Source organism: Phodopus roborovskii, unplaced genomic scaffold (genome assembly GCF_943737965.1).
Source record: "Phodopus roborovskii unplaced genomic scaffold, PHOROB, whole genome shotgun sequence".
NCBI classification, from domain to species: Eukaryota; Metazoa; Chordata; class Mammalia; order Rodentia; family Cricetidae; genus Phodopus; species Phodopus roborovskii.
The window spans coordinates 4,464,146-4,482,647 of NW_026125059.1; the positions used below are offsets into that span (position 1 = coordinate 4,464,146).

Genomic DNA, 18,502 nt, shown 5'->3' on the forward strand with positions numbered 1-18,502 from the left:
TTTAAAATGGTATTTATTTGCACTTTATTGATTACTAATGAACAAGCCTTCAGTCATAAACATTTTAGGAAGAATGTAAATCTTTCACATCTGTGTAATTCCTTTTGAGGTTCAGAATGAAGGTATCCAGGTACGCATGCAGCTTTGTTAGCATCCAAGAGTGGAAAGGCACGTGTCTCACTAATACTACTGCTTCTCGGTCCATACAGAAGTGGAAAAAATACTTTGTGCTTTTTTTTTTTTTTTTTGATTATATAAGCAGGAGCCTGGCCAGCCATACCAATAATGGGGCCTGATTTTCTCCAGATATGAGTTGCAATTATTTCCTCACAGTGCATATACAAAGAGAGGGCTATCCATCTGCCACTTTATTACTGATTATAAGGGAGTAGCTGGTGACATAGCACTAGCCCAGCGTACCCTAAGGCGCTGGGTTCTATCCCTAGCACCATGGGGACAAGCAAAGACACTAGAACCTGGTTTCATGCAAATAACTGCCTTTGGAGAGGTCAAAGAGCCCCTCAACGATCCCAGCAGGCCACTAAGGCCCATTCACCTCAGACCTAGGAGATTGCAGGGGATCTGCCTCCTGTGTGCTCAGTCTTGCTGTGATGCTAGACTACAGCCATGCAATGGTTAAAGCTGTGTCACCCTGCAAATGTCTATGGCAGCCTCTGCAAATTAATCAACTAAAAGTTCCCTAATGAGACCATGTCCTCTGTCACCAAGGAGGACACTGCGGCATTGCGGCTATGTTCCTGCATTCAAATGGTTGCTGAGCATGCCATGCCCTTTCCCAGAGAATGGGGAGGCTGTCCGGGAGCGTCAGGGGTGACTGCTGAGGGGAAATGAAAAGGGCACCTACAGACAGCCTGTAAGAGGAAGACCAAGGATGCTCATTAGTGAACTACTGGCATCTAGTGCTAATAAGAAACTTAAAACCCAGAGGAAGACGTTGGAAGCCCGTCACCGGGAAACAGAGGTCCGAGGACCGGAATTCTGCTAGTCTTCTGGGTGGTGGGAGCTGAGAGGAGAGACATGGTTTTCATGCTCCCCTTTGTCTTTTTCCAGTCAGCCTGTCAAACAGTACATAAGGTCCGCACAGTGCAGCCCTGGGGGCGGGCTCACACTCACCTTGGCCCTGAGCCTCCCACACACTCTTCAGACACCTGGCTTTGCTGGCTTTGTTAAAGAGGGACTCTGTGAGGCATCTTAGCTGCCCTAGTTATCGGGGACCCACCAATGCTGCTAAAGGGTTGAAGAGGGACCAGCAGCTGCAAAGGGCCCCTGGCAAACACAAAACACTCCATCTGGATGCCTACCTACAGTTAGTTAAAAATGGGGCTCACTACAGTAAATTCACTTGCTAAAATGTAAGAAGAAGAAGAAAAAAAGCATGCATTGGTTGTCAAAACCCTGGCTAGTAACTGTGGGCAAAGGCCCTGCCACCTCCAGCCATCACCACCACGTCCGCCTGCAGTCCCACCACTTTGGCTGTGCCAAGGTGAGGCCAGGCTCCGCGGGCTTCAGGGCAGCCACAAACCTTTGGAGACGTTTCTGGTAATGGCTGCCCTATGGCCTCTCTCCTGGCTAATCTTCTCTATCTTCTGCCTCCACCTCCATTTCTGCCGCCTCCTCCTCCTCCTCCCTGCCCTCTTCGCTGTCGTCCAGCCCTGCCTTGACATCTTGAAGTTGTTGGTACTCAGACACCAGGTCGTGGATGTCACCCTCAGCTTCCCCGAATTCAGTTATGTCCATGCCTTCACTGGTGTACCAGTGCACGAATGCTCTCCTCCTGAACATAGCTGAGAAGTGCTCCGACACCCTGGTGAAGAGCTCTTGGATGGCTGTGCTGTTACCCAGGAAGGTAGCTGCCATGTTCAGCCCCCGGGGCGGGATGTCACACACGGCCACCTTGACGTTGTTGGGAATCCATTCCACGAAGCAGCTGCTGTTCCTTGTCTGCACAGAGAGCAGCTGTTGATCTACTTCCTTAGTGGACATCTTACCCCGAAAGATGCAAGCCACAGTCAGGTAGCGGCCACGGCGAGGGTCACAAGCAGCCATGATGTTGCGGGCATCAAACATCTGCTGGGTGAGCTCGGCCACTGAGAGGGCTCGGTACTGCTGGCTGCCCTGGGCCGTGAGTGGGGCGAAGCCGGGCATGAAGAAGTGAAGACGAGGAAAGGGCACCATATTCACCGCCAGCTTGCGCAGGTCTGCGTTGAGCTGGCCGGGAAAGCGCAGTGAGGTGGTGATGCCACTCATGGTCAAGGACACCAGGTGGTTGAGATCCCCGTAGGTGGGCGTCGTCAGCCTCAGGGTGCGGAAGCAGATGTCATAGAGGGCCTCGTTGTCGATGCAGAAACAGGCGTCCGCGTTCTCTATCAGCTGGTGGATGGACAGCACGGCGTTGTAGGGCTCTACCACCGTGTCCGACACCTTGGGGGACGGCATGACGCTGAAGGAATTCAGGATCCGATCTGGGTATTCCTCCCGGATCTTGTTCATGAGCAAGGTGCCCATGCCTGAGCCAGTGCCCCCACCCAGAGAGTGCACGATCTGGAAACCCTGCAGACAGTCGCAGCTCTCACTCTCCCTCCTCACCACGTCCATGACATTCTCGATCAGCTCGGCTCCCTCCGTGTAGTGGCCCTTGGCCCAGTTGTTACCAGCTCCTGAGTTACCTGTGACCAGGAGAAGGATGGGAGGAGGGACAGGTGAGCAGAGCACCACCAGGAGGCATCCTCGGTTCCTCCTGGTGGAAGCTTCTGGGAAAACAAAAACCAACCTACCATGAACAAAGCTGTCAGGTTGAAAGAGGGCTCCGAGTCTGCTGGAGCGGATGCTGTCCATCGTCCCGGGTTCCAGGTCCACAAGGACAGCTCGGGGCACGTACTTCTTACCTGTGGAGATTAATAGCATTTGGTTCAGCATTCAGTTGCTTTTCTGAAAGTTGATGCGTCCTCAAGACGCCCTCAATGTCCTTGGGACACTGTTCCAAAAACCATGAGTATTCTAGAAGGTGGTCTTTGGTAGGCAGACATTTTAATACCGATTCCTGGCAATACCTGACCCAGACTACCATGACACAAATCCACAAAAACACCTTTTTAAAACCGCACCTCTCTCATTACTGTGTGCTTGATTCCGTGCCTCGCCAAGGACCATGGGTTCTCACCCTTCCCGTGGGGTATGAGGCTAGCATGGTGACTGCATCCCATTCCGCCCCCTGCACCGGAGTGGGCACCGGACTGCGAACCCAGCAGCCAGTCCTACCGTAGGCTTCATTGTAGTACACGCTGATCCTCTCCAATTGCAGCGCAGAGGCCCCACTGTCGCTCCCAGCACAGTCAATCCCATGTTCCTCTCCGATCACCTCCCAGAACTGTAAGCAGGAGAGCCATTGGGGCCGCTCAGCAGCTCAGCCGGTAAAGGGGCTTGCCACCAAGTCTGATGACCTGAGTTCAAGCCCTGGGACCCCACTTGGTAGAAGAAGAGAACTAACTACTACGATTGTCCTCTGACCACCACATGCATACCATGGCATGTGTACTCTTGCAGGCACGCGCGCACCCCCACACACAAACGAATAAATAGACGTAATAAGAAGACAATAATAGATGGGGTAGGATGGCTTCCGTGAGGGTGTGGCTGCCTTGGGGGCTGCCTGACTCTGCCCAACGCTTCCTTCCTCTTCTTGGCCCCGCTAAGTGTGATATGGAGGCTGTCTGCGCTTTAGATCCATCTGAACTCCTGGGGTGAAATGTCAAACACATAACACATTAATTGGATTTTGCTATTAACCCGGTGTGTTACATCTGGCCCTGTCAGAGCCTCACTTCAGATGAGGGAGCTCCAATTTCACCTTGCCTTAGTGTGAGCTGGAGAAGTACTGATCCCAAGAAATAAAAACAAACGGGATTCTTATTTGATTTCACAATGGTATCTCCTTTCACTCTGGGGATTTTTTTTCTTCTTCTTCATGAACTTCACCTCAGAAGTTCATCCCCAGGGCCCTCCTGCATGACCTGACATAATGCGTGTTTTGACCATCAGACATACTTGCAATTCAGATTTATGCATAGTTGTTATCTTGGAACTCTCTGGAACATTCTGTGTTCCCAATCATGCACCTGGCATTTGAGATACAGCCTCGCTCTGTAGACCAGACTGGCCTCAAACTCACAGAGATCTGCCTGCCTCTGCCTCATAAACTCTGGGATTAAAGGCGTGCGCCACCATGCCCTCCTGAGAAAAGCGCTTTATTACTTTTATTTATCCATTCATTCATGTGTGATGTATGTTTGTTAGTGTATACAAAAACAATTACTGATAGTCAATTTTCTCTACCATGAGGGCCCTGGGGATTGAATTCAGGCCATCAGACTTGGTCGCAAGCACCTTTACCTGCTGGACCAACGTGCGGGCCTACAACATTTATTAACACAGGGGAGGTTATGCATTTATTACTGGGATGGTCTCATTAGACCATTCTGAAAAGCTCTTATATTAAAGTACAATAAAAATACCTTCCCTTGAGTAAAAATCTCCAAGGGTATTTTCCCAAGCCTCTTTGTAAGCGGTACCTCAGTCCCAGCCATACTCTTAGAAAACAGTATGGTGCTGTGATGGGCTTTGAAGGGTGGGAGAGTTAGTGGGAAGAAGTTCTGAGACAGTGCAGATGAAACGTGTCTTAGGGTTGTGCGCATGTGTTCATGAGTGTGCATACATGTGCCTGCTGGGCACGTACGCTAGCTTGGACATGTATGTGAAGGGCAGAGGTCGAGGTCTGGTTACTCCTTCACTCTTCACCTTACTTTCAAAGACAGGGCTGTTCACTGAATCCAAGCTCATTGGCTTTGATCAAGCTGTCAGGACAGCAAGCTCCAAGCAGATGCCTGCCCGCCTCTGCCTCCCCAGAGCCTGGGTTTACACCCGTGGCTCTCGATGTGGATGTTTGGGATCTAAACTTGGATCTTCTTGCTTCAGTGGCAAGAACTTTACCAGTTAAGCCATCTCTTGAGTGTAGAATGTTTCTTAATTCTTATAGGCTGGACAAGAAGTCACGGCCGGGACTCCAGCCACCAGATGGCACAATCCTGAAGGCAGTGCGAGCTAATGATCCCCTATCCTTCCCCTCACTTCCTGCTGGGGCCTAGCCAAGGCCACCTTATCCTTTAAGGTCAGAGCTGTCTCCCTGATCCCTCCCCACCCCCTTCTCTGTTGGTTATAAGGTCTGATCCTTGTGGCATGTGAGCATGACTGAATGACTGATGTTTGTCAAGCCATGGTAGTGTTTGCCTCAGGGCTCCAAGACCTTCAGTTAAAGCCAACCCAGCTCTGGCTTTCCTGGGTGTTCCTTCACTCAGAGGTCTCCAAATCAACAGGACACACACACACACACACACACACACACACACACACACACACACACACACACGTCCTTGTAGACTGCAGCAGAGTTCACAGCAACTAAGAAACGGAGTCAACCTGCCAGTCTCCAAGGAAAGTGCTTGATGAAGCACAGTGGATTTTTTTTTTTTTTTTTTTTTTTTTTTTGTCATTTTCCAGAAAACGGTGGAAATTGGAGACCATTGTATTAAGAGGACTAACCTAGTCTCCAAAAGACAAATCTGACATGTTTTTCTCTCATCTATGTGTCTTGGAGTGTGAGTAGTCATATAAAATCATGCATGTATACATAAGATAAAAGCAGATGTGAAACTGGCCCCGGGGGATGAAAGGGAAGGATGGGCTGGAGTAGAGGGAGACACCCAAGAGACAATACAGGTCTGGGTGAAAATGTGACAAGTAAGTAAAACCAGAAAATTGAAAGGGCCTTCTCCAGTTTTCCACAGCTGCGTCCATACAGTAGACACCCAATGCCCATCCCTCAGATAAACACTATGTGATCCGTACACACAGGAGGGTATAGCTCAGCTCAAAATGAAGGGGCCCCCAACCCTGCCGTCACATGGATCTACTCAAGGTTGTCTAGCAGGGCAGACGCGCACGCAGACCTGGGGTGGAGTGGCACTTGTCAGGGGAGGGGGTGAGAGAGGAATGAAGTCAAGTTTCAACAGGGCAGGGTTTGCACTTTATAAGTGGAAAGATGTGTTTGTTTGTTTGCTTTTTGAGGAAGAGATTTTGAAGGTGGGTTACACATTACACTCAATACTGCTGAATTTGCATGCAAAAAAAAAAAAAAAAGACAAGGATTTCACAGCACATACATCTTACATCAAAAAGATCTTGAATTCCCTTTTAAAGCTCCATAAGGTTTCATTATAATAAAATAACAGAGTAATGTGTTTTATACGTGTATGTATTTGTTTTGTGGGTGGGTAGGAGGGGCACACATGCCATACAAAAGGAGGTCAGAGTGTATTATCCACGTGGGTCTTAAGGGTCTTACTCAGGCCATTAGGCTTGACAGCAAGCGTCTCCACCCACTGGGCCATCTTGCCGGGCCCCTGGTCCCACCCTTCTGCCTCTTGTTAGTGATACTGCTTTGAAGAAACAAAGGTCTTTCTTGGCGGTGTTTTTAAGCACATAAATTATACACATGAAAGTAATTCAAAAGTAACACAGGGAGTTTTCTCCATAGGTGCTACACAACTGTTATTGATCTTAAAATTAGGTCAATCCTGACCTCAGGAACCTGCCTTCCTGGTGTCCCCAGGGGACGGAGTCAAGAGCCTCCCTCAGGATTGCAACAGGAAGGAGGATTGAGAGGAACACTCATTTACATACCAGAATGTTTTAATTACCCATCTCTGTGTTTGCCTCTTTAAGTTTCTATTGCATACTAATTTTTCTTTGTAATGTAAGCATGGGCCCCACCCTACCCGCCACAGCTCGGAGAACATTGAGGAAGAATGGGCAGAAAGGGTGTAAGAGTCAGGGGGTGGGAAAGGGTACTGGGAAAACGTCTTCCAGACAAGGCATGACCACTGTACTCAGATCCCCAGAATCTGTTACTGCCTGTATGAAATCAAGCCAAGATTCATTAACAGCCGAGCAAACAGCACCTATCCATCTCAGTGGGTATAAAACTGTGTGTGTGTGTGTGTGTGTGTGTGTGTGTGTGTGTGTGTGTGAAGGGAGAGACAGGAGATGGATATATCAGAGTGTCCAGGGACAGTGATAGGAGGTAGATGGGGCGGAGCTGGTGAATCTCTGAGTTTGAATCCAGCCTGGTCTCCAGAGTGAGTCCCAGAACGACATGGGCTACACAGAGAAACCCTGTCTTGAAAATCCAAATTAACTAACTAATTAATTAATTAAATAAATTTTAAAGTTGCCAAAGGATAGATTTTTAAAAGAACATTTGGGAGGTGGAAGGCACACTATAGTGATGCGGTATTAACGAAAACAAAAAACCTTCCAGGAAGGCTGGCCAGATGGCTCAGCAGGATAAAGTCTTGCCACCAAGCTTAATGACCCGAGTTCAACCCCTGTGATGAAGAGAGAACCGGCCCCAGCAGGTTGTGCTCTGACCATCACAGGTGCACAGTAGCACACACCCACCCTTCCAAATAAACAATTCACATTTTAAAAACATTTCAAATACTCTTTTGTAGATGGTTCACCTGGTAAAGGGGCTGCTGTCAGACCTGATTTTGATGTTGGGGCCCACAGTGGGAGGAGCCGAGCAACTGAGAATACTGTCCTCTGACATCCACATGTGTGTTGGAACACCATGTCTGCACACGCATACACACATACAACCACACACATACACACACACATATATACATACACATACTCACACACACACTTACACACAACCACACACACATATACATGTACACAGATACACACACATACATACACACACATACGCTTACACACAACCACATACACATACACACACACATATACATGCACACAGATACACACACATACATACACACACATATGCTTACACACAACCACATACACATACATGCACACATATACATGCACACAGATACACACACATACATACACACACATATACACACACACATACACATACAGCATACATACCCACACCCCCATACACACATACCATACCACACACACACACACACACATTATAATAAACACAATTTAAATTAAAAAATTCCCAAAAAGCTTCAGAAAATTCTTGAAACAAATTACTGGTTTTAGATTTGGAAAACTCATTTTTTTTAAAATGCTAAAAGCAAAATGGCTCCTGTACCCATTTACACATATAATTACAGGCAAAATTAACATTAATTAACACTCTAACTCTAATGGTTTCGCTAAAAGACCTTGTTTAATAAGCCATCTATTTAGCAAGTATTTAGCAGGGCACCCTCCTCCCAGGAACATGGGCATCTGTTGGTTTGGTGCAACCTATGGCAAACTGCTCTGGTATTACCTACCTTGGCTCCGATCTGGTTGCCACACTGGCCAATCTGAATGTGCACGATTTCCCTCATCCTGGCCTTGAACCCAAGGATTAGTTAGGTCTCAGAGCCTGGGAGAACCTGGATTGTCAGTGCAAGCTGGGCACTGCAGTTTCTTTTCATGGACCTGGTGGGACCAGCCCACCCAACCTATCTCCCAATTGGTTGAAGGGTGTATCTGGCTGAAGGCCCCACCCCAGGCCTTCCTCGTTTTCCACAGTCATGGTAAGGGGTGCTTGTCTGTCCTGAGCCTGCCCAGTCATTTCCTAGATATGAGTCTGACTGAGGCTTCCTCTGTGTAGAACCCAGAACTGGCCCCTCTCACAGGCCTGGTCTCAACAGGGCCATGGTGGTGTCACTGACATCCATGGGTTATGGGTGACATCCATGGGTTATGGCTGAACAGGGTTCGAGACAAGGCTCAGCAGTTAAGAGCGAGAACTGCTCTTGCTGAGGACTGGAATTTGGTTCCCAGAACCCAGGTCAGACAGCTCTCAAACACTTGTAACTCCAACCTTTCGGCCTTTGAGGGCTTTCACATTCACACGTGCACATATCCATCCCTCCCCCCCCCACACACACACATGTACACAGTTAAAAGTAAAACAGCAATATATCACATCCAGAGAGATGATGAGGAGCTGGGCTATGGCTCAGTTTGGTAGCGTGCTTGCCTAGGGTACAGAAAGTGCTGGACGGATCCCCAGCCCCGCATAAACGAGCGTCGTGGTGCAGAGCTATAATCCTAGCAAATGGAAGTGTAGGCAGGAGAAACATCCTTGGCCACACAGTGAATGCAAGGCCAGCCTGGGCTACCTGGTCTCCAACCCCCTTCCCAGGGATTGATCCTCAGGAACCCGAGAAGCCATCTCATAGAGTGTGGACCCAAGGGATTTAAGACTCGCCATCCATTGCCTGCTGCCTGCCTACATTGGACCAGGGGTGTTGATGGGGTTAAACCTGACATTCTATTTCTCAAGGGCCTGGGCAAGGGCTTAATGGGGCCCCCAATGTCAGGGAAACGATGCATGAGGGATAGACATGATTTAAATCAGCCCGTGAGAGGCCTGGGCTCTGAGCCAAAGAGAAACCCTGTGAAAGACCCTGTCTCCAGAGGGCAGGTCAAGTACACAGTTCTACATTCTGACCAACGTGCCCATTCCCAGACTCCACTCCCAGAGGAATTCCACCAGTAGAGACGAGGCTGCTGTGCTGGGAGAACTTAGGGTTGCCCACAGAATCCAAATACAGACTGTGCCTACTGCCGGAGGGTCACGTCCACACTCTCTTGGCTTTGGCTGTGGAGTCGTGGTCCATGAGTGGCAGGAGACACGCCACCGGGGAGCACGTACAAAGCGACCATGTACAGGGGGCCCTGAGCAAACCCGTCAAGACGGAACTGAGAACGGGCCTCTCTGTGAAGCCAGTGCAAGCTTCAGTCTTAGTGACCACACGATTTTCAAATGTCCCCTCCCCCCAAGAGAAGGAGGATGCGCACACTTGGGAGGTAAAAGTGCATATGTGTTTCTCAGCGTCTTTCACACGTTAACAATCATGGGGGATTGGGAGCCAGTTCAGTAGTTGAGCAAGCTGGCTAGGAAGGCCAGGTTGACTGGTAAGCTCTGGGTTAGACTGAGACCCCGCCTTAAATAATACGGTAGAACAACATGGATAAAGATGCCTGAAATTAGAACCAGGCCTTCACAGGCATGTGCACACATGTGTGCCCACACACAGGAAAACAGGCAAGTATATACACACCCACACACACCCACACACACACCCACACACCCCCCCACACACACACACACTCACCCACACACACCACACACACACACACACACACACACACACACACGGGGAGAGGGGAGGAGAATGAAAGGGAAAAATGCACACAAGTTTGGTGTGTTGGTACACAGCTGTCACCCCATGAACGAGGGACGTTGAAACAGGAGCATTACCACAAGTTAGCATCTGAGCAGCCTGGGCCACAGTGAGATCCTGTCTCAAAAGTAGTAAGAGCCAGGGAGATGGATGAGCAGGTGAAGGCAGTGGCCATCAAGATGGATGGTTGAACTCAATCCCCAGAACCTCAGATGCTACAAGGAGAGACCTAGTTCCCACAAAGTGTCCTCTGACGTCCTCATGCACAGTGGCATGTCCCCCCCACCACCACAAAATCTATCTAAAAATATAATTAATTAAATAAGTGCACACAGAGGGTCAATTCAGAAGCCAGCACACCCTCTAGCCTCTCTCCTTGGCTCTTAATGCCCTGCTTGTCTCTGGGACCTGATGGCTCAGAGGCAGCTGTCTTGCCCTTGAAGGCCCTCACATCCTTAGGATGAGAAGTGTGCAGTGGCCATGCTAATTACTCAAATGCATTAGTCAGATGCACTCCTTATTGTCTGGCCAACTGGGTGGGGGGCTGCTGGTCTCATGTCAGCTTTGAGACCCTACATTGCCCGAGGCACAGCAAGCAGCTCAGCAGTGTTTGTCAGTGATGGGTGAGTTTGGACAGCCTGGCTGAGAAGGGCAGGTTTCTTTAAAGGCCATAATGTATTCATTCAGTAGTGTACCCTTGTAATGGTGTGTGGGGACGCAGTGCTCATGGACACTTTCCTCCACCCCCTGAGAGGTGGTCTAAGCTGAAAGTAGAAAGTGTTCCAAGAAACTTGGCTATCGGGCACAGCTGGGCGGGCGACAGCCGGCCACAGTGAGCTATTGTGGGAAGAAGCCATGTCCGTGGTGGCCCTGGCTTCTGTGCAGAACCCTTGAAAGGGGCCCCGTGTGGCTGCATGCTGCCTGGCCGTGCGGACCTCGGGGCTGGCTCCAACAGCCCTTTTTGATCTCCCTGTGTTCATTCCTCCCTGTACAGCCAGGACCCTGGGGCCGCCCAATCTTGAGCACATTCCTCTTGGTCATCTCAGTTTGCTTAGGGAGGGGGAAAGCCTGGCTTCCAGATGGTCCCTTAAAAGGCTTTTCTGTTAATGGGGCAGCTGGCAAAAAGAGAGGCCTTGTTTGCTTCGTTCCCGTACCATCAGCAGGGTTTGCTCAGTCTCGGTCCAGTGCTCAACTTTGGATGCTGGGCTGCAGGGAGGCCGGGGTAGGGGAAGATGCTGGGCAAGAGAGGCCTGGCAGGTACCCAGGGCAGCCCCTGAGAGGGGCCCACCTCCTCCCTGGCTGAGAATTTCTCCATCTGCTAAACCCAGATTAACAGTATCAAAGTCACAAGTCTCGTTGGAGAAATTAGTGCAGTGAGATTGACCTCAACACCTCAGAGGGGTTGGTGGAGGTCGGGATGGAGGTCTGTGTGGGCACCTCCTGTGGGCGCAGCCTCCTGGCCATCCCTGATGCTCAGGTACAGAGTGCTGAGCTACACTGCCAGAAATAGGAACACATGCATAGAACTTCTGAAGAGCATAGTGCCTTACACCCTTGTGCATGAGGATACCTGTTCTCCCAGGCAGACAGCTTCCCAATGCCACTTTGTTATATGCCAGTCAAGGGGTGATTATATGGCAACGTCTCAGACCAATGGAACTGCCCTGTTCAAGATGCAGGTGAGCAGTGTCCCCAGAGAGGACTGTGTCACCCTCAGGTCGGATCTCTTGCCAGTCTGAAAATGACCCCTTAGCCCTGAACTGTGGCAAGTGATGAAGGGTAGCTCCCTGTGATGAATGACAAAGTCATTCTCTGGCCCCTGGGAAGGGATATGGCAAGGGCAGGTTAGCGATGACTGAGTTCTAGTGCACAGTGTCACCTGATGTTGCTGTGGGGTCACAGAGGGCACAAGCAGGGGGCCTTTTCAGCATTCAAGGTGGGACACCAAGCAGAGGCACTGAGATTCCTAAACAGGGACAGTCAGCCCCTCCCGGGCAACACCTTCCCCTTCAGGCTCCCACAATCGGCAGGCCACAAGAAAGTGGTTGTAGCAGGCCTTTTCCTGGATGACTCTGGGGTCTATTATGGGAATGGAACCAAGAAGATAAGAAAATGGCAGTGTCACACAGACCCCCCAATCAGCCACTTTCAGACTTCCCCCCAAGAGCTGTGCCCTGGGGTCACATGGAACTAACTCCCCGAGCGGTCCCCCGAGAGGTCATGGGTTTCACCCTCCCGAAGCACTGGCCGTCCTCGAAGCCCTCAAGGGAAGACTGTTGAATTACAGTGTTTGCTTGCGATTCAGGAGCAGAACATCTTCCTAGTGTCTTAGCAGGAAAATGACATCCGCGAGGCCATTGTGAGTGACTCAGCCGGTGTGGGCAGCCCCTCTGATGAGCCCAGCTCCCCTCTTTAGCCCCCCCCCTTCCCTACATCCCTCTAACTTGAAAAGAAAGTTCCAGGTTCCAGGAGGAATAAGTCACTTCAAACAGAGAGGGGCTGTAAGATGGACATGCTTTCCAGCTCTGCACAGGAGTCTTCCATCGTGCTCCCCTGAGGCTGAAGTGGGGGCCGTGCTCCTCAGCCAGCCAGAAACCCCAGACCAGGAATCAACCGGGACACCTATTGGGTACACGGACACGGGCCTCTTGAGCCAAGATTTCTCTCACTAACAGACAGACATGTGAGGGGACACACACACACACACACACACACACACACCACTTCCCCTGACCTGCTTTGATTCTGAAGGCAATGGATATTGAGCCTTCTCAATTGCACTTTCCATCTCCCAAGGTGTACAGCCACTGATAAACAGTGATCTGTGGTGGAAACAGAGATAAGCTCACAGCCGTTAGCACCTGGAGCCAAAAACAAACAAAAATATAGAGTTCCTCAAGCCTGGGGTTTGTCTGTGTGAACTGGTGTATGAGTCTCAGAAAAGATCTATTTACTCAGCAAATATTATCAGAGGGACCTTAGAAAAGGCTAACAGGGGCATCCTCTCTCTGCTGAGGCCCAGAAATGGGGGCTTTGGGAGAAACTGACTCGCCCCAATTTCAGAAAGCTTAGCAGGTCTTCAGACACCCCCAGTCAAGGGTTCAGTCCAACCATGTCAGAAGACAGGCTGGAGAGAGGGCTTCCGCTCAGACATCCTGGGGGCCTCGAGTCCTCTGAGCTTGCTTTCCTCCCCTCTGATGAACAGCTGCACCCTGCCCTTTCCCGGAACCTCTTTCTCCCAGGCAAGCCTTCATCCACTGCCAGCAACCCTCCCGTGCAGGGCATCCCAGTTAGCCCCCAGTAGACTGTGCCCTTCCTCATCAGATACCAGGCTCCCTCAGCCATTCTCCTGAAACCAGGGACGGCCGGGATGTCTTAGTTTGGTTTCTCTTGCTGTGACAAATGCCATGGCCAGAGAAGCTTTTCATTTTATACATTATACTCCACCACTGAGGGACCTAAGGCAGAAGCCTGAAGCCGACGCCATGTGGGAAACTTGTCTGGCTTAGCTTTTGGGCTCCTGTTCAGTTAGTTCTCTTCCTCCAGCTTTTCCTATGGGTTGGGCTACCCATGCTGGGCTGGACCTTGCTATACTAATTAGTAACCAATAAAAGGGTCTGTAGGTATGCCCACGGGCCGATCTGTTGGTGACAATTCCTCAACTGAGGGTCACTCTACCCAGGTCTGTCAAGTAGGCAATCAAGAATTTAGCCATCCCACGACGAGGCAAGCCGCCCCTTGCATCGCTGTCACGAGATGGGTACAGAAAGACCTCTGAGTGGGCAATGTGGAGAGGGACAGAGAAGGCAAGGGAAGAGTGATGGACAGGCCTGGCTCTTAGGCACTCGTGTGGCAGCAGATGGCAGGGGCCTTCTTCCCTGAAGCCTAGTGGTCTGACATCTCTTCAGAAACCTCCCACAAGTGTCCTCTGGTTTGTGACACCTGCCAGCTGTTTCCATGTACCAAAGCCTGGACAAACACACTGTCCCCTCTGCATCAGTGTCCCTCCAGAACAGCTGGTGACCGTGGCCTCGTCACTCAATCCCCGGTCACACGATAAGAAAATGATTTCAGAAGACCCCAGTACCTCAGCTTGCCCCTGCCCTGTGAGTGTGTGTGGAGGTCGGGTACCATCTACTTCAGTTTTTGAAACAAGTTCCCTCATTGTCCTTGGACTTGCCAATTAGCTCAGGTCAGCGAGTCCTAGGGATCTTTCTGTCTCGGTCTGCCCAGCACTGGGGCTACAAGTATCTCCTCATGGCCAGATTTTGAGGGGAGGGTTCCGAGAAGGAACTCAAGCCCTTACCCACTTGTCTGGCACCGCCTCGTCTCAGCCTTGCTTTGTGGGAATCAAGATCCCCTCGCTGTGGCAGCCCCATCCCGCTAAGTGTCACCCAGTAGGTGCTGGTGCCCAGGTTTCGAGGGTGAGTGAGTTCTATCCCACAAAACATGAAGCTTCCCTTTGAAAGACCTCAAGGGTGGATTCGCGGGTCAGCTATACATACACTAGGTGCCCGGCTGCAGGCAGCGTGTCCCGGAAATAATGGCCTTGAAACCAACCTCATGAACACAACTCCAGGAAGCTACTTTCACGGCAAGCGCGTGCCGACATCAAGTCAGGATGTGAAGCGAGATAGTCTTGGGGACAGTGGCAGGGTCCATGACAAAGCTCAGCCACCAGACCAGAAGACCTTCTCTGCCTGAGTGACTGTGTGTTAGGACAGGCCTCTGGCCATTGACTGAGGGGAGAAAGAGGAGGCCTGTGGCTGGCGAGGGGAGAGCACAGTACCCTGCAAAACCAGCCTGCTTCTGGAACAGCGGCCATCAAAACAAATGCTGTCTCCAGGATGTGGCCCCACTCAGGAATGTGCAATAATAGGAAATGTCCACTCCACCATGCACGAACTCGAGTCCACCTCGCCAGGGTGGGAGCCAGACAATACCGCACAAAGGAAGGAGGAGAGACCTGGAGGCCACCCCACCAAGCACGAGCTCTGGCCCACCCTCCCACTGGGTTAGGAAGGTGGGCTGACCCTGGCTTCACTCGAAAATACCCATGTTGTTCTTTATTAGGACGAGGGGAAAATCAACCTTATTTTTAGAAATGAATACTCTTTTGTGTCTGTGGCCTTGATCATGTGTTTGCCAGGAGACTTTATGGAAGATTAAAAAAAAAAAAAACCAAAAAACAACACACACACACACCCTCAGATTCAGATCTGTACCCTCGAGCCTCATGCTGAATCCTGTCCTGACTGGAAGTGTAGTCTTCCCAAGTGCATTTACCTTCTCCCACATAGGATGAAGATCTGAAGGAGGAGGATTCAGTTACCTGCGGCTGGGATGCCTCAGTCGCCTCTGAGAACAACCCAGGGCACATGGCCAGTCACTCAGGCAGAGAGCTGTGCCGTCGTTTCCAGAGACATGCCCGGTTCATGAATACCTGCTTTACTGTGCCCCAAGCCTGGGTGGCAGAGACACACGACTACTCATAAAACAGCTCCTAGAAGCAACACGTGGGTAAGAAGAGCCTCGGAGGCAGGAAGGTGCAGGCCCTTCCCTGAGCCTCCTTCCTTTCAGGCCCAGATTAGAAGATGAGTCACTATCCCCAAAATGACCCCGTTGACACCTGAAGTGATGTCAAAAGGGACACACCTTTCGGGCTGTGGCTCTGTGCTGCCAGGCCGGTGTGTCTGCTTTGAGAGAGAGAGAGAGAGACACGGCTACAGGGATGAACTCAGCCTCCAGTGTGCATGGGACCAGGGCAGGGGCAGACCACGTGTACTACACCTCCCAGGACCTAGCGGCCGCGTTCCTTTGTCCGTGTGCCCTTGGAAACAGCCGCAGTAAAATTGGAGTTTTGATTGATAGGTGCCTGTCCCTGCAACAGAATGCACACACGCACGCACTCCAACAACAACAACAGCCAAAGGGAGCCAAGGGTTCCCCAGCATGGACTCAGAGAAGGATAAAGCAGGGCGGCCCGTGCATCGACTGCGGGTGAAGGGCAGTTGCCTCCCACACAAATGGCACTGAACTTGGAGGTGAAGGTCCCTTGCGGCTTGGTTGTGCTGACTCTGTCCCATCACAAGGGGCTGAAACAACATGCAGGCTGTGAGTCACGGCCCCATTTCCTTCTTGGCTTGAGATCTTGGGCTCCTCACCCCCCTTCTTCCCAATTTACTTCTCTTCTTATCTCCTGCCTTCTCTGTTAGGGAAGCTCCAATGGGCTTCAACTCACCCATCTAGGACACCACACCTCATTAGCCTGTACTAGTGCAGCTCCCAACCCCCACCCCTGCGAGCGGTTAATGAGAAAAAGCTACCTTGCGACAAAGACTTAGAGAACAAGACTCTAGGTGCCCATTAGCCTCTGTGACCTTTGCAGGCGAGGCAGATGACACTAAGGTCATCATACCTGCTGTGCAATTTTCTGGGGCCATAGAAAAGCAAACCCTCCCAAGCCAGGGGCCCTGCATGACTGTGGGGTCGTTTGCCCTTGTGGCAGGTCCTTCGTAGCTAAGTAGCCCCTACATACAGTGCATTTGCTGTGAGAGTGCCAGTGCTCACAGCACCCCAGGGCTGCCAACATCATGTGACCGAGAGCTGAGGGTGAATGCTCACAGCATCGTGATGCCTGTCAATCAGACAACACGTGAGTTCAGTTCCCGGGCCTTCCTGCCTGATAACTCCAAGCTGATAACAATGCCTTGAAATGTGTGTGTGGACTCTGCACACCCTTGGCTGGCTTCTGGGGGTTGGTGACAACCTCTGTTACTCACAAACAATGTGTTTTCAGCCCTCCCTCCCTCCCTTCCTCCCTTCCTTTTTAATGAGTTAATTAGTTCCGAAGTTGAGAGCACAGACTGCCTTTCCAGAGGACCAGTGTTGAGTTCTCAGTACCCACATCTGAGACTCACGACTGCTTGTAACTGCACAGTGCTGGGCACGCTCTTCTGACCTCCAAGGGTACCAGCACCCACGTGCACATATAATACACAGACACACAGACACACTCATTAGTAAAAATAAGTCTTTAAACGTTTTTTAAACTCATTCATTCATTATTTGTGCCGGGTTTGAACTGGGGTCCGCGAGCATGCTAAGTACAAGCTCTCCTGATGAACTATGTTACCAGCTAGCCTCCGCTTTCTTCCAAGGCACCAATCCCTGCCCACTTCAGTAGGCCCTTACCTGAATGACGTCATAGAATTACCAAGACTGACTCTCCCCTTCTGTCAGGGAGGCAAAAGAGAACCCATGTGGGGTCCCTGTGGGGGATGGCATTCCCTCCACTCTCTACCAGAGTGGATGGCAAGGCTCTAAGGCTATCTATGCGTGGCCACCATTGGGGAGAACTGCCTTAGGGGGTTCAGACTGGAGTGAATCTCGATAGGACCTGAGCGGGCCACATTCAAACCATTCCCAAGATGAAAGATATCAACAGGGACCAACACTTGTGTGTTGTTACTCGGAACCCCAGATTTGCCTGTGAGGCCTTGCTCTGCGCTGACAGGAGGTATCCAGCGGGCCTCCGGGTCCTGCTGGATGGTCTGGCAAGGCAGGCAGCAAGGTAGCCATTCTGATTTCTGACTGCCAGGCAGGGCAGAGGAACCCCACGAGAGCCGCGCAGCCACCACCCTGAGGTGAAATACTAGGGATTTCCTTACAGAAGACGAGACGGTTTTGTGGCATGGGGCTGCAGACTATAACTCATGAAGCACTTGAGGAAGGGAAATTCTCCAATTACAAAACCTGGACGTGGGCCCTACTTGTTTCTCTGTTCCTCATTGGTTACAGGGACCCTTTCCCAGAATGCCAGGGGCTCACGATATATGTGCCGAGTGAAAATTCCCTTCCAGAGCAACTCCAGAAGGGTCATGCCTTCCTCTCTGTGGAGGAGAGCCTGGGCCTTTTGGGGAATGGAGTTCAGAAAGCCAGGCTAGGGTCCAGCGCTGGAGATGACCCATACCTCTCTCTTCCGGACTCGGTGGGATCTTTCTCTGAGTGTTCCTAGGGGAGGCCTAGCCTGAAACTGCATGATCGCTCCAGAATAGGGAGACAAAAGAATGGTGGGCTGGGTGGGCCACGGAGGCCTGCAGAGCCCTGCCCTGATCCAGGGTACCCGGGTCTCTGAGAGTAATTTGACAATGGTGCTCAGTCAGTTCACAGTGGCTGGTGACAACGCTCAGGCCCGG

The 18,502-nt window shown here is 50.9% G+C and overlaps 1 protein-coding gene across 1 annotated transcript; it reads right to left on the reverse strand.

Annotated features, from left to right (window-relative positions):
* On the reverse strand, positions 1–8,528 carry Tubb1 (tubulin beta 1 class VI). Its single transcript, XM_051185301.1, has 4 exons — positions 8,397–8,528; positions 3,280–3,388; positions 2,796–2,906; positions 1–2,687 (listed from the first exon to the last, which is right to left on the reverse strand). Exons 1-4 carry the CDS (start codon positions 8,451–8,453, stop codon positions 1,591–1,593), a joined length of 1,374 nt encoding a protein of 457 aa, XP_051041258.1. The 5' UTR covers positions 8,454–8,528; the 3' UTR covers positions 1–1,590.
* Between the last annotated feature and the right edge of the window lie 9,974 nt (positions 8,529–18,502).

Coding starts and splice junctions, on each gene's coding strand:
- Tubb1 (XM_051185301.1), bottom strand. CDS start 8,453: ATGAGGGAAATCGTGCACATTCAGATTGGCCAGTGTGGCAACCAGATC. Junction 2,907..3,279: donor GTACTACAATGAAGCCTACG/GTAGGACTGGCT, acceptor TAATCTCCACAG/GTAAGAAGTACGTGCCCCGA. Junction 2,688..2,795: donor ACCTGACAGCTTTGTTCATG/GTAGGTTGGTTT, acceptor TCCTGGTCACAG/GTAACTCAGGAGCTGGTAAC.